The sequence below is a fragment of the Cavia porcellus genome, unplaced genomic scaffold, assembly GCF_034190915.1.
Source record: "Cavia porcellus strain 051 isolate PalLab524CR breed Dunkin Hartley unplaced genomic scaffold, mCavPor4.1 scaffold_33, whole genome shotgun sequence".
In the NCBI taxonomy this organism is placed as follows: Eukaryota; Metazoa; Chordata; class Mammalia; order Rodentia; family Caviidae; genus Cavia; species Cavia porcellus.
In genome coordinates this window covers 20323822-20338425 of record NW_026947516.1, presented here as the reverse complement: position 1 = coordinate 20338425, position 14604 = coordinate 20323822, and the positions used below count along the sequence as shown (strand labels likewise).

General features: G+C 35.9%; 1 protein-coding gene across 4 annotated transcripts in view; it reads right to left on the bottom strand.

Annotated features, from left to right (window-relative positions):
• The window catches only part of Cdkl5 (cyclin dependent kinase like 5), a 193164-nt gene that overhangs the window by 53058 nt on the left and 125502 nt on the right, over positions 1 to 14604 (bottom strand). For all 4 annotated transcript variants that reach the window (XM_063242991.1, XM_063242992.1, XM_063242994.1 and 1 more), the window contains 3 exons: positions 6735 to 6871; positions 2827 to 2947; positions 414 to 473 (listed from right to left, as the gene is read on the bottom strand). In XM_063242991.1, the coding sequence (XP_063099061.1) occupies positions 414 to 473; positions 2827 to 2947; positions 6735 to 6871 (318 nt within the window). The remainder of the gene's footprint in view (positions 1 to 413; positions 474 to 2826; positions 2948 to 6734; positions 6872 to 14604) is intronic.

The following is a 14604-nucleotide window of genomic DNA, read 5'->3' as shown; positions in this document are numbered from 1 at the left end:
ACAGGCATATCTGTAGTGGTTATGACTAAACTTCAATTTCTAAAATATTTTATCCTACTCTAAACAGGAGTCTTTAGGTACTGAGTATATATATATATATATATATATATATATATATACATACATACACACACACACTCACATATATACATATACATGCATGTGTGTACATATATATGCATCTATTTATAATTAAATACTGAATGATGCATTTTAAAAAATTGTACATAGTATTCTACAGAGCAAAGAGTGTATTGTTCCAGCAATCAATTTTCACCATATGGCAACAGGATTTTTCCCTCTGCTAATTTAGTTCAAGACAAAAATTACATTTAATATGCCTTTAAAAAGCTATATACGTATTACCTTAAATTAATTCTGAAAGTACCAGTACTCAATTTCTTTTAACTTACCAAAGTCACACAGTTTCAGAACATCATTGTGGCTGATTAAGAGATTTTCTGGTTTTATATCTAGAGTATGAAGATTACAAAACAATTAGTATAAATGTTCTTATTGAGAAAGTTAAATCACTAAAGGGCACCTGATTAGACATATCCAAAAGCTAGACATTGTGGTGTATGCCTAGAATCCCAGTACTCAGGAGGATTGTGACTTTGAGGTAAGTGTGGACTATACAGTAAGCAACATCACCTCCAAACCAAATTTTAAAAAAAGACAAAACCCCATGAAAGTTGAATAGAAAACTAGCAAGGTATGGTGGCACAGGCCTGTAATTCCAGCACTTGGAAGGCTGAAGCCAGAGGATCACTGTGAGTTCAAGGCCAGCCTGGGCTAAATAGTGAGTTTAAGATCAGCCTGAACTATATAGCAAGACCCTGTCTCAATCAATTAATCAATCATTTAATTAATCAATCAATCTAAATGGACTAAAATAAAAATAAAAACCAATAAACACATTTTTATGCTAGTGCCTAAAGTTTGATTAATTTCTTTTTGAGAAACATGCAGACCACAGCTTTAAAAAATCCTTGTAAGTTTTTAACATTTATTTTGAGTTTTACAGAACTGGGGATCAAATGCAAAGCCTCAATTATGCTAGGCAAGAGCTCTATCGCTTAGCCACATCCAGAGCCCGTCGTTAACTCTTCAAGGGATTAGCTGGATCTTGAAAAGAATTTAAGAATGACTGAATCTAGGCCATCATACTTTGAAGAACTATTTTTACTTTATAAAATATTAATACAAATTTTTGCAGATAAAATATAAAATGTTTACATCCACAAGATATCTTAACACATGAGAGTAAATAGATATCATTATATGTACTGGAGGAAAAAAATCCACGAAAGGTTTTCTGTATAATTGCTATATTTAAAAATGTCTCTTTGGCTTGTCTGTGTGATTTACCAATACCAATAAATAACTCGGAAGCTAAACTATATGAGTCAAGTTAAGATTTCTAATTTTTTCCACGGATCTTTTGAAGATTTGATAGGAGTTGAAGGGTTGAATTTGCCTTTAGAGAGGCATCTCACAATTTTATTTTTAGAGAATAGTACTCATCATTTATACCATATGGTGGAGCTGTAAATAGACAAAGGGCAGGGATAGTGAAATTTCTAGATTTCAGAATCATGGTTTCCACCACTAATTAACACACAACAGATTCACTATAAATTTAAATCATAGTTTCATGAAGATAATGCAGCTAACTCAGCTCCCCATTAATATCCTCAAAGATTAATATGGCCTGTTATTGGAATCATTGCCCTAGACATCAGGTGTCTAGTTTACTTAAGCGATCTATCTATACCACTGACAATATTGGTAAACACTGTTATGAGAGTCAAATACAAGAGAATTATTGACTTTAGAAACAGCAGTTGGTACTCTTCATATGACCTTTAAGCTTTCCTTAAAACTGAGATTATTTTTAAGGTGATATCCTTGAATGTCTTTATAACTAAACTAAATATAACATTCATTTATCTGGTAATTCAAAAACAAGAAGTTGTCTTTGCACCATTTTCTGATAAACATCTTTTAGCTCCATCATTATAACAATTTGTGTCCCACTGCTGTAAAATTCTGTAATGCAAAAGAGATAAAGACAAATAGTACAGAGTCAAAGATAATTCAGAGAAAATAATTTCCTTTTCATTGCTGTCAACCAGTGACTTTGTGACAGAGTTAAGGACAACTTCAGACATTTTATAATCATGGCCTATGTGCAAGGTTGATCATGTCTGCAATCTGCCAACAATGGGCACTTTTCACTAATGTGTGAAAATGAGGAGGTAGGGGCTGGAGGTTTAGCTCAGCAGCTTAAGCGCCTGCCTTGCAAGCAGGCAGTTGTGAGTTCAATCCCCAGTACCGATAAAAAAGGAAAAAGACAAAAAAGAAAATGAGGAGGTAAAGATATATATTGAAGATGTGGCCCTAAGTAAGAATAAAATGTGAGTGTCAATAGCGGCCAATGACTTAAGGATCATCTATAAAGCCTGATCCTAATTTGATTTATATCATTTGGTCTACCTGTAAGACCAAAAGTCTATAGAAATCATCCACTTGCTATCCACCCCCCACCTCAAAGAAACTTCAAAATTTGCAATTATTGAATACTTTTATATCACTGTGTTTCTACAATTCAAAGTAGATCTGGTTATATAAAAAGATCTAACCATGGTATCTAAATGCATTTATGATTCATCCTTATGGTATAAGAAGATTTGGAAGGGAAATGACTTCTCAATCCCATATCTTCAAAGTATACTGAAACAGAAAATATTCTTGAGACAGTAAATATTTTATTTTTATTTGATGTTTCTTCAGTATTTTCCATTTCATAAATTCCATACTCACCTCTGTGGACAATATCATTCTTATGGCACCAGTGAATAGCTTTGATTAGTTGGTAGATATAGCTTTTTACTTTTTCAGGTGGCACTCCATTTGGCATTTCTTCCAGCAATTCAAGCATATTCTAAAAGTTAAACAGAGAGCCATTATTCTCCAAAATTAGGTGGGCCCATAAATTATATATTAATAAATTTAAAAAGCACCTTGGATGACAATGTATCCAATACATAGCATGCAATATTTTGTTTGCTTGTTTTACATTTCACCTACAATCTAGGCCATGGTGAACCAGGACACTACATCAAATCAAAGTTTTCTTTTATGAAATATTTCATTTCTACTGCTCCTCTAAGCTGCCCCAAATAATAACCATCTGTAGTTTTCACCATCCCTAAAGATATTTAAGTATATTTTTAGAAACATTTAACTAGAAAAATTATGTATGTATAAAGATGTAACACTGTAATCTATAAAGTGTCATTTTAACATAGTGTGCTATGTCTCTTCAATAGACCTTAGTCAAGTCTTAATTTCTGTGAGTGACTTAGATACCATTCTTTTTTTTTTAGTCTAGGCTTGTCTTGAACTCTTGAGATAAAGGGATCCTCATATCTCAGCCTCCAAACTAGCAGGCATTACAGATGTGTGCCAATATTTTTAAAAAGAAAATAAATCTCAAGATTAAAAAAATACATTTAGTATAAAAATTAAAATAGGCTAGAAAATACTACTGAAATGAAAATCCAAATACTCTTAACAATTTAATACTCAACACTTTTAGTTTGGAGCCATAGATCCTTTCAAAATTGATGGAAAATTTTTGTTAATTTGCAACTTTAGCAGTTGCCACTGAGTTTCCAAATGAACTATGCATTGTCCATTTTCTCTGCAATGCACACTGAGTAAGGCCCACTGTACAATCACAGCTTTTTATTTCCAGACAACCACCTAGGACAACAGTTGGCAAAGTGTGGCCGGAAGACCTACAGCCTCACGAAGCCAAATTGTACTGATCACATCACTCAGATGTTCTTTTTTTCACTGTGTTGTCATTTACATTGGAGGGCCAAAGCAACAATGAGTAAACTGCAGGCACCCTTAGCAAGAGCTGGATCTTCAATTCAAATAACCCTCACTGTTAAAAGTAGAAAACAACAGTTTCAGTGAACGATGTGCTTGACAAAACAGTGAAAATATTACTTTTACTAAATGTCCATTCTAAAAGTGTATGTCTTGTCAAGAAGAAACACAACAGAATATGGAATACACAGAGCACTCCTGCTGCACATGTGCCATCTGAAGGATGACTGTCTTGAACCACAGCACTTGGGTGACTATCATGCAAACTGAACTAGCTGCTTTTTTGTGGAACACTATTTTTCACTTGAAAAAATGGTTGACACATAAACTTATTTATGTGACTATTAATGGGATTATCACTGTTATTTTTAAATGAATTTTTTCAATGCCAGGGATTGAACCAAAGCCTTGCACACAATAGTGAATAGTCTACAATGGAGTCACTTCCCTAGCCTGAAAACTAGTGTTGCCGCATACTGTGGTTCTCAGTCATGCTGTGTACTTGTCAAGAATCACTTGCGTTTATTTTCACACCTATTTATTACAGATATATTTGTTTAAAAATGAATATCACATCAACCAATGAAATAATTTTTTAAAGGTTGCTGTTTATAAGAAAACAAAGTTGAATAGTTTGAAATAGTAAAGAAAAGCCACAAAACATATAATTATCTATTCAAAGGTGAATCAAACATCTGTAAAACACTGGCAAGTGATAGGGGCTGGTAAAGGTGATAAATACTGAAGGACCTGTGATATGGCTGAGTGTTTGCCTTACTTTTAAAGGTACATTGTGGCTATGACGTAGGTATGAAAGACCAATCGGAATTTCAATCCAAAGAACAACAAGCAAAAGACCTTGACCTATCTCTAAGGAGCAGTACATGTATATTTATGATTTTAGTTAAAATGTTTAAAGAGTCTCCATTTTAATTGCTTTTCAATTAATAAATATATAGGAGTCTCAAATACACAGAAGAAATAAGAGGACTTTGTAGTAGAGAAAACAAATTGTATCCCTCATTTCATATTCTGTTCTAGGTTCCTCAGTGATAGTAGCAGGGACATTGTCTCTGCGAGTCATTCTTCCCTTACTCCACAGGTATAGATTTTTCAGGTGGGGACCTAGCAGTCCAGAATGAAGAGTGCATCTCCCTTCTGCCTTGCAGATAAGAGTGACAATTCAACTATGCCCTGGCTAATGGGATGTGATAGTTGGAGCTCTATACTGACCTTAAGGACAAGGTTTTGTCTCAGAAATAGCAGAGCAAAAAACCAAGAAATAGCCTGACCTTCCTACTATGTGGCAAAACTGTCATACTAGTCCTATACTACTTACCTTTGTATTTGTACATGAAGGAAAAAGAAGTTTCTATTTTGTTAAGGAAAATAATAATCATGAGTTTCTGTTTCCAACCTCCTATCTCTTAAAGCAGTGGTGTAAGCCAGGCATGGTGGTGCACACCTGTAATCCCAGCACTCAGGAGGCTGAGGCAGGTGAATCACTGCAAGTTCAAGGCCAGTATGGGCCACAAAGTGAGTTCTAGACCAGCCTGAACCATGTAGTGAAACTCTGTCTCAAAAAGACAAACAAAAGCAATGTTGGGAAATCTGTGGTATGCTTGCTGAAGTTGGCTGTTTATCACTGCAAGCTTTAAAAGGTTCACCATCACTGCTTTAAAGCATCCATCACCTTGTCCTCCTACAGCTAAGAGTTAATTCTGAGGCACTGCTACTGATGAGCTGCTATTATGGTTACCTTACATCTGAAAACCACAGGAGCAGGGGAAGAAGCTCAGGACTGCTCTCAGAAGACAGGAGTTCTGGTAGCCGCTCTGTTACTTACCAGCAGGAAGACACACCAAATTGCCTTTCCCAGTGAAGAAATGAACAGTAAAGTAGTACCTTAAGATGATAAAGTTGCCTTGTATTTTTCAAGTTTTGCTAACTAAATTACTACATATATAGTGTTTATTTCACAAATTAATTTGTAATGGCTGAATGAATTTTAATCTACATTAGTAGTCAGTCATCTTGACAACACTGCTTCCCATTTGATGATGACAATGACAGCATTTATGGCACAACAAGAACCTGGGAACTGACCTAAAGCAATTTTCTAGCTTCAATCATTATTAGATAACAGCATAGGAAATCTCAAAATGTCCCTCTGGTTCCAATTTTCCTACTGTTAAGTTCTTGACCATAACTAATGCACAGGTCGGCTGTTCAAGAAAGTCCCAGGCAGCATTGATTATGGCAGCATACATTTGCCCTTAGGTCACATCTCTAAAACTCACTACCTGTACGCCTATAATACCAGCAGGATCACAAGTTCCAGTCCAGAATGAGCTACTTAGCAATAACAACAAATGCCAAAAAATTTTTTAAAAATGGCTGGGGATGTAGCTCCCAGTGAAGGCCCTGGGTTCAATGTCTAGTACCACTTCCCACCGAAAGTCAACAGTAATGTAATTTTTTTTTAAAGTTTGAAGAGAACTGGAACAATATGAGCTTTTCTTTTCTTCTGTGAGATCTGATACATATCTCCTACATCATCAGTTTACCCATTTCGCCCTCAGAGAATTTGAGTTTAATTAAAACAAGTCTTAAAAACACCACTTGGACATAGATTCTAAAACTTTAGAAGCCAAATGAGTATACCAGTTAAACTAAAGATTATCTTTGTACTGTTCAATTTTAAAATAACCTCAAATATATTGTATGATCCTCTAATGATAATGGATAATAGTTTCATTTTTAAAGGTCTCAGATTATGAGGACAGCAAAAAGTTAAAGCTAAATAACGATACTTTCTTTTAATGGCTTACTTTTTCCACATATTCAAACACCAGGTACAATTTCCCCCGCCGACGGAAGGCTTCTTTCAGCTCCACAATGTTTTCTTGTTTGAGAGTACGAAGCATTTTAAGCTCTCGTAAAGTCGTTTCCTTGACTTCTTCATTTTCTAGAATGTAAATAATGGTGAAGATAGATTTAAAATTTTAAACTACTATTCACAGAATTTTAAGAGCACTGAAAAATCCTAATTTAACCTTCTATTTCGAATGCTTCTGTTTAAGAAGTCCACAGGTAGACTATTAAATAATATATTTTTTCGTTGAAAGGATTGAGAGTAAGAAACTTAAAGAAGCAGTTTATTTGACTGGCCTGAACTTGTGTGTTTGTATTTTCTTACATTCCTTACTCCAAAGCATTCATGTAAAAACATGAATTTACAGATGCAACATATGAACCAAGTGTCATTTTGTCTCTAGCTCTCAGTACTGGGGCGGAAGGTATTTAAAAGAGTCATGAAAATCAGCCATATCAGTTTGCAGAGCCTCTGTGTAGTCAGCATCTGTAGCAGTTGTCTTTAAGGTTGGCCACAAGCTTTGGGTTACAAGAGCATTTTATTCCTCAGGCTGGATGTCAACTACTTCAGTGAGCAAAGGCCATGTGCCAGGCATTCACAATGCAGCTTACAGCCAAACTGTTGAAATTCTTAAGAGTTTCTGATCTTCTTTCTGAGTAGCAGCTGCTGTGGGTTCCTGCTGCCTTCCTGTGGCATGTCCATCTGTCCATCCCAGATGGTGTAGCTGTTTCGGGATGGAGAACTTATGTTGAACCAGTATCTGTTCTTCCATACCATCAACTTCACTCATGATAACCTCCACAGACATGAAGGAAGGACAGAAGTCACATTAATTCTGAGGGATTAATGGGCAGAAGAGCCAGGAACCAATATTTCATTTGAAATGGGTGCTTATGATAGCTTCAGACATAGTAGGGAAATTCTAACCACTGTGTTTTCATATGCATGCTCGAGGGTACACATTCATAAACACTCACCTACAATCCAAATGCCCAAAACAGTTTAAGAACTGAAAACTTTTTCTGTTTGGGATAAATTCACTTAGAAGTAACCCTGAAATGACACAAGACCAAGTCATGGTCTTTCGTTTATTGCACTTAATATTAAGTGCGATATATCTGTGTTGTGATATAGAAATACTATTTATTACAGGCACTATATAACATGCCACATTTCCAATCTAAAATCCTAAAGTTACGAATTCTAAAACACATTTTGCCTCTGAGTTTGGTGTAAGAGCCAGAATCCTAGCTTGGCAGCTTAATTTGTGTGATCTCAAATTCAGGCACATCTTCAAGTCCGAGAAGAAAGAAAATGGAGTCTGGGGATGGGTGCAAGAAATACTATGCCTTCTAGCAGACATGCTTTCTAAGGAAGGCACACAAGGAGGAAAAGTTTAAATGGCAATGGGGATAAAGAGAAGGGAGAGTCTCAAAGCAGAGCCAGGAGTGCTTCTCAATTTACCCCAGTCCCTTCTCTCAATCTTTTTTCAAACTGTGTCTAAAGAAAAGGAACTAATAAAAGCAGGGCCTTTGCAACACTGGAGAATCTGTTATAAAGAAGAAATATAAAGTCCACACACTCCTTTTGAACTGGTTACATAAGGCAAAGTATTCTACTTCAGCCAGAACGTGGTTGGAGAATGCTGGAACACAGATTTGGAAAGGACAGCAATGTCATGCTGCCTACTGAAAGACAAAAACCACTGGTAGGAAAGGCTAATGGTGGCAGAAGCAGGGAACTGGCCCTACATGAGAAGAGAGTATGACAGTAGATGCTATCTGCCAGTAGAGGCAAGGGGTAAGATGCAATCGGGGTACAATGCAAGAGGCTTAGAGGATTGCCAGGGAACAAAAGACTAGCTGTTCTCCAAGTTGAGGCTGAGCCCAAGAAGTAGCATCTGAAGGCTATCAGAACACAATAGCAGCCCCAGCTGCTGCAGCTGAGGATCACTACCAGTCTCCAAAAGCAGCTTTTAGAAATCCTTATGTCATACTTCTCTTCCCTTCCCTCATCTTAGTCTTTCAGTTCTGAAAATACCCTTAAACTTCATTTTTCAGTGATAGGGCCTTGTATTTGTTCCCTGTGTCCAGAATGCTCAGACTAATAGCCCAGCTCTTTTTTTCTCTTTTGGTACCAGGAATTGAACCCAGGACCTCACACTTGCTAGGCTGGCACTTATGCCACTGAGCTATATCGCTGGCCAGTAGCCCAGCTCTTTACAGTACTGCTAGCTCCATCAGGTTTCTTTGAGATATTGCTTCTCAAGGGCCTTTGTCAGACTGCAAAGAAAGTAGGCCCCTTTTCCACTATTCCTTGTCACAGTACTCTAGACTTTACTTTCAGTGACTGTTTTACTTTTTTTTTTGGATACACATTGTGGATTCTTTATCTGAAATGCTTCAGACAAGCATTTCAGATTTTGGAATACATACACATATACAATGAGATACCTTGGAGTTGGGACTCAACTCTAAACACAGAATTCACTATGCTTCATATATACCTTATACACACAGTCTGAAGGTAACTTTATATAGCATTTTTGATGTGCCTGCATTTTGCCTGTGACCTTGGTTCAAGTACTGTACTTTCATCTTCTCTCTCAAGCTCAGAAGGCTGCTTATCATATAATAAGATGATTGACTTTATTTTCTTTTATTTACCTCTCACCTAAGTTGTTTCTATCAAATATGACTATGAAAAATGGAGGGTCTAAAAAACTGATAGTACTCTTGGTAAATAATATGTATGTGTGTGTGTGTGTGTGTGTGTGTGTGTGTGTGTGTGTAAAAATCTATATAAAAACCTCAAAAGCATTCCTAAGCTATGCTGGAGTTGTGTACAAACTTGCTAATAAATCCAGCAGATATATCATCCCTAAACAAATGCTTGGTGAATTAGCACATGAAAAGTAAGTAAAAAAGGAACACTTCATATTGTTACCAATTTGTGTCAGTTTTGCTTTGTTAATGGATAAAACCACCCCAGAATGGCTCAGTCAGAATGGCTCAGTCAGAATTGCTTTCATGAAAGAATCATCGGAATAGGACTGTGGGGATCTAGATTTTGGAATCAGCCTTTTAATCAAATGCTAGTATGACATAAAACTTTGGGCAAGTCACTTAGCCTTTCATTAATAAATACATGCCCCCCCCCCAAATTACATTGCTTTTTCCAAATCTAATAACCTATAGTTTCTTTTCACTAAGGTCTTACTAACCAGTAAGATAAACCTAAACCTTAAACTTTCGTAATTTGTTATATATACATCATTCAAATATATACTGACTCCACTTAGCAATGGCTACAAAGACCGAAGATAAATGACTCTTCAAAAGAAGCACACCTAGCATCACCTAGCATGTAGTGCCAGGACAACCTCATTTGACCAGCTCCTTTATGACGGACACAGGCAGTAAAAGTTGAGGCAAGCACTTGAGTGTTAAGATTATAATGAATGGGAGCAGTCAGGAAGTCGAGTTATTAATTCCTGACATGCAAGCAAAATGCACACTTTATTACTTGGACATCCTATAATTTTGTTTCTCTAGGTTCCCAGCCTGTCCTGCACTTTACGATGAATAAATACTGTGGCAACAAATGATTAGATGATAGGGAAATGTCTGCACAGTTCACTGCACATGCTTCTCTCCTCAGAGAAGCAGAAAAGGCAAAGCATTTCAATGCGCAGCTTTTAAAGAAGATAACACAGCCCACCAAAATCACTGTCTCACAACTGAAATAATCCTTTTAGATTCTCTTCTTGGGCTAGCTCCCCCAGCTAACAAAAGAAACAGAAGTTAAGTTTTTTAGGGTGAGCGGACTGAAGGTCACATTCTATGTCCTAGCCTGAGTTGAATACAAGGACACAGATACTGTGGTATAACACAGTGAATTTTAGAGAAAGAGTCACAACACCCAGGGTTAGGTCTAGACTCTGCTACTAAACTGGGCTACTTGGCTTACCACTAAACCCAGGTGACCAAACAGCATAGTATAGGTGGAAAAAAAACTCAACGAAGGTCCTGGGTTTGCATTTTACTCTCAATTAATCATATATAGGCTTGTCATCTGTAAAACAAGGCTATGGTTATGTTGGACTTTATTTTGAAGGTCTCTTCCAGCTATACAAGTCACCACCTCTCCATAATGCCTGTTTATATGCATGCTGACCAACCTCGTCATTGGTTACCACTTAAGGGGTTTAGTGAAGACAGGAGAAGCAACTCTGACAAAGTTATGTGCAGATAAATATATAACTATACTGAGTGAGGACTAAGTGACATAGTAGAAAAAAGTACATTAAGGACAAACAAAAATCTGACCTACCTATATACGCTTATCAGTAAAGCAAGCTAACATACCTAAAAATCAAGAGATTCACTAAAGTAAAAGGTAACACTTTTTAAGAAAGATCACAGAAGCAAAAGAAATTCAAAGATAAGTGATGAAAAGAAAAATCTAAAGATGAACAGAAACTATTGTAACTCTATTTTTAAAGAACTGTGGGCTTGGAAAAGAAATCCAGGAATAGCTGTAACCTACTTTATGAAATCACAAACCTGACATTTTTGTACAGTCAGAGGCCCCCAAAACAGACCTTTAAACAGATCCATGGAAAAAGAAAAGTCAATCCATTCTTGTACAAAACCATAGGGGCACCATGTTTGATTCTGATTGTCCTCACTGAAGAAAAGACATCAGCAGTAGGGCAATTAACACAGCCAGGGATTTTTGAATGCTAGTGTTACTGTTTTATGTACCAAAAAAGATGAGGGCCTTTCAGTCTTCAAAGATGAAGGACAGGTAAAATGACAGTAGAAACTGATGAAATCATAAAAGTACAAAATGGCCACCTGATCTGAAGTTTGAAAGAAATCCATTTTGGGCACGAAAAAGAAGAGTGAAGTCATAACTAGTCAAGACATTCAAGCTCAGTTAATTGAATTCTTGATTAACTGAGATAATCAAAGGTTGGAAATTTTCTTTCAAAGCCTCTCTAATGGAGGCTTCAGGTACTTAAATTTAAGGACTCAAGATTATGGACTGCTGTTATATAACGTTATTCAATAAAAGAGATCAGGATAGTACTTGGTAAAAATGAGAATGAAATAAATTGGAGAAAAGAATAGATGATTAAACATCTTCTAATAATTAAGAATATGTCCATTCCAAGTGAAAAACACTTATCTATAGAAAACATAAGCAGCAGCTGGATATAAAATGCAAGCAATATTATTCGCTACAAAGGCAGAAAAAATCTTAATTCTACACAAAACACCAACTGCTGCATGGTTCTTTGGAGTCAGCTGCTTGGCCATATACTGAGGCCTACTAAAAAATAGGAAGTACCTTCCTTATTGCATTGTCTGTATGTTCACGATCTTAAAGTCAAAAGACAAAAAGAAAAGATCCAAAATGTAGGTAAAAAACAAATCTAGACCATAGGCTTTCCTAAAGAAAAGATTCAAAAGATCATATTTTTTATTCTTGCTGGTCCAAAGTTATCTGGTCTTCAATCAGTACTCTTCGATTATTGAACAGGTTTGGGACAGTGGGTACTTGTATATATCTATGTGTCTGATTAGCAGTGAAAGAAGACTATCATCTGATCATTGAATCTCATACTTCATGGTACAAGACTAGAGTTACAGGAAGAGTGGGAGAACTAGGCTATATATAGTCTGAAAATTACCTTTTAACTAAATAATATCTAGTATCTTTATAATATGTGGTCATTTTTTCCTCTTTGAAAATTTAAGTAGAATAAATTTAATGGAGACCTTTAGTCAGGTGTTTCTTGCCAGTGTTTCTCTGTGGCAACTTAATTGACAAATTTATAATACTCTCAAATTATCATTAAGAATTCACTATCTATGCCTCCAATTTTCAAGAAGCAGAAGCTTTCAAAATAAACCAGCTAAAAATTTGTCGTCAAACATTTATTTTCTTCCCTCCTTCTCCCCCACTTGCATATACTGTATATGTTTCTTACAGGGACTGAATCCAGTCACTATATCTTCAGCGCTTTTTAATTTTTGATTTTGAGACAGGGTCTCAATAAGTTGCCCAGGCTGGCTAAACTTGTGAATCTCCTGACTCAGCTTTCCAAGTACCAAGGATTACAGCTGTGTGACACCATGCCTGGCCCATTCTTTCCTCTCAATAGGAATGCTAGTCCCTAACAAGACAACAAAATCTTTTGGGGACAATTATAGGTAAAGACACTGATAAATTATCTCATAGGGTTATGTCAGGTAACAACTAGATAATAAAAATCTGAGAAAGATGGAGACAGAAAGGAATATAAAAAAGGAAGAAAAAAACTGACAAAATCTTTTGTATATTGATATGGCAAAAAATAGGACTAGAACTAAAAAGTTTAAGTTTGTAAATAACTGGAAACACCTTCAGATCCTGTCAAAGAAATGTTTTTGAATAATCCTCTTTTTATTGTGAAAGTCATTCATTGGGCTAGATTACAATTTTACTGTAAACATTGTTCTTCCTTTGAAAAATGTAATACACCCAATATTTTAAGAACTACCATATAGTTGACATAACTTAATCTATGTTACCTATAGAGTAAACTTGTTTTTATAATTTTAGGTTCATGTTTCTAATTTAAAGTGCCAATATAATCTTGTATTTACTATGAAATTTGGTTGCCATTTGAAACAGTGATCCCTTATCCTGGGCTGGGATACTACAGACTTCTTGAACTACAGAAGTCTACCTCAAAAATGTTTCTGAGACATAAATCTGTGTATACACATCAATTTAACAAGACAGATCATTAGAGCCAGGCATGGTGGCTCACACCTGTAATCCTAGCACTCAGGAGGCTGAGGTAGGAGGACTGCTGCGAGTTCGAGGCCAGCCTGGGTTACAAAGTGAGCTCAAAACCAGTCTGAACTGTATAGTGAGATCCTGTCTCAAAAAGACAAAAACAAACAAACAAAAAAACAAGACAGGACATTATCATAATCTTTCAAGGCTACCAGGAGATAATATATATTCTCATAAAAGATCCCTTGACATTATCACTTAGAGAATACTTTAAAAATTATGGCCCAGACCACGTACAGATTCTATTTCAGTTTAACAATGTTTATATAGAATTAGGTCACTATCTTCATAAAGATTTTAAACAATGGATTTAGAATAATCACCATCGCCATATCACAAAAATACTTTTAAGAATAATTAATAAAAGGGAGGAATTAATAAAAGGGAGAGCTATATGACCAAAGAGCATATAACATTTTTTGTTACAAAGGCTTGACCAAAATATAAAATAAATTAATTCAGAATTAAATAGTTTATAAAGAAGTTGAAAGGAAATCCTCACCTGTATAGAACTATCTATCTACACTTCACACTCCAAAAGGGCTATTCACCACATAGCTACCTTTTTTTCCCATTAAGTAAAATACTACTCTGGTTGGAGCAAATGAGTAAAGACAGATAAGACAGTACTAGATCTTCCAAGTGTAACTGGAAACAGTAAGAAAGTGGGCCTATAACAGGGCTAGAACTAAAAAGTTTAAGTTTGTGAATAATTGGAAACATCTTCAAATCCTGTCATAGAAATGTTTGAAAGTGTCCCTTTCCAAGTATGTGTAGCATACACAGGTGTACATTAAACTTTGGGATGCATGACAAGACTACAGGCCAGTGAGAAACAATTTCTGGCAGAGATGAGTGCAGGAAATTTTAATGTTTTGTTGATTCAGAAAAATAAGGGCATACCGAATGCTTTCCACGTCTAAACTATACATGCATTCCTGGATGCCACAGCTAGACATAATCTCTCTTGCCTT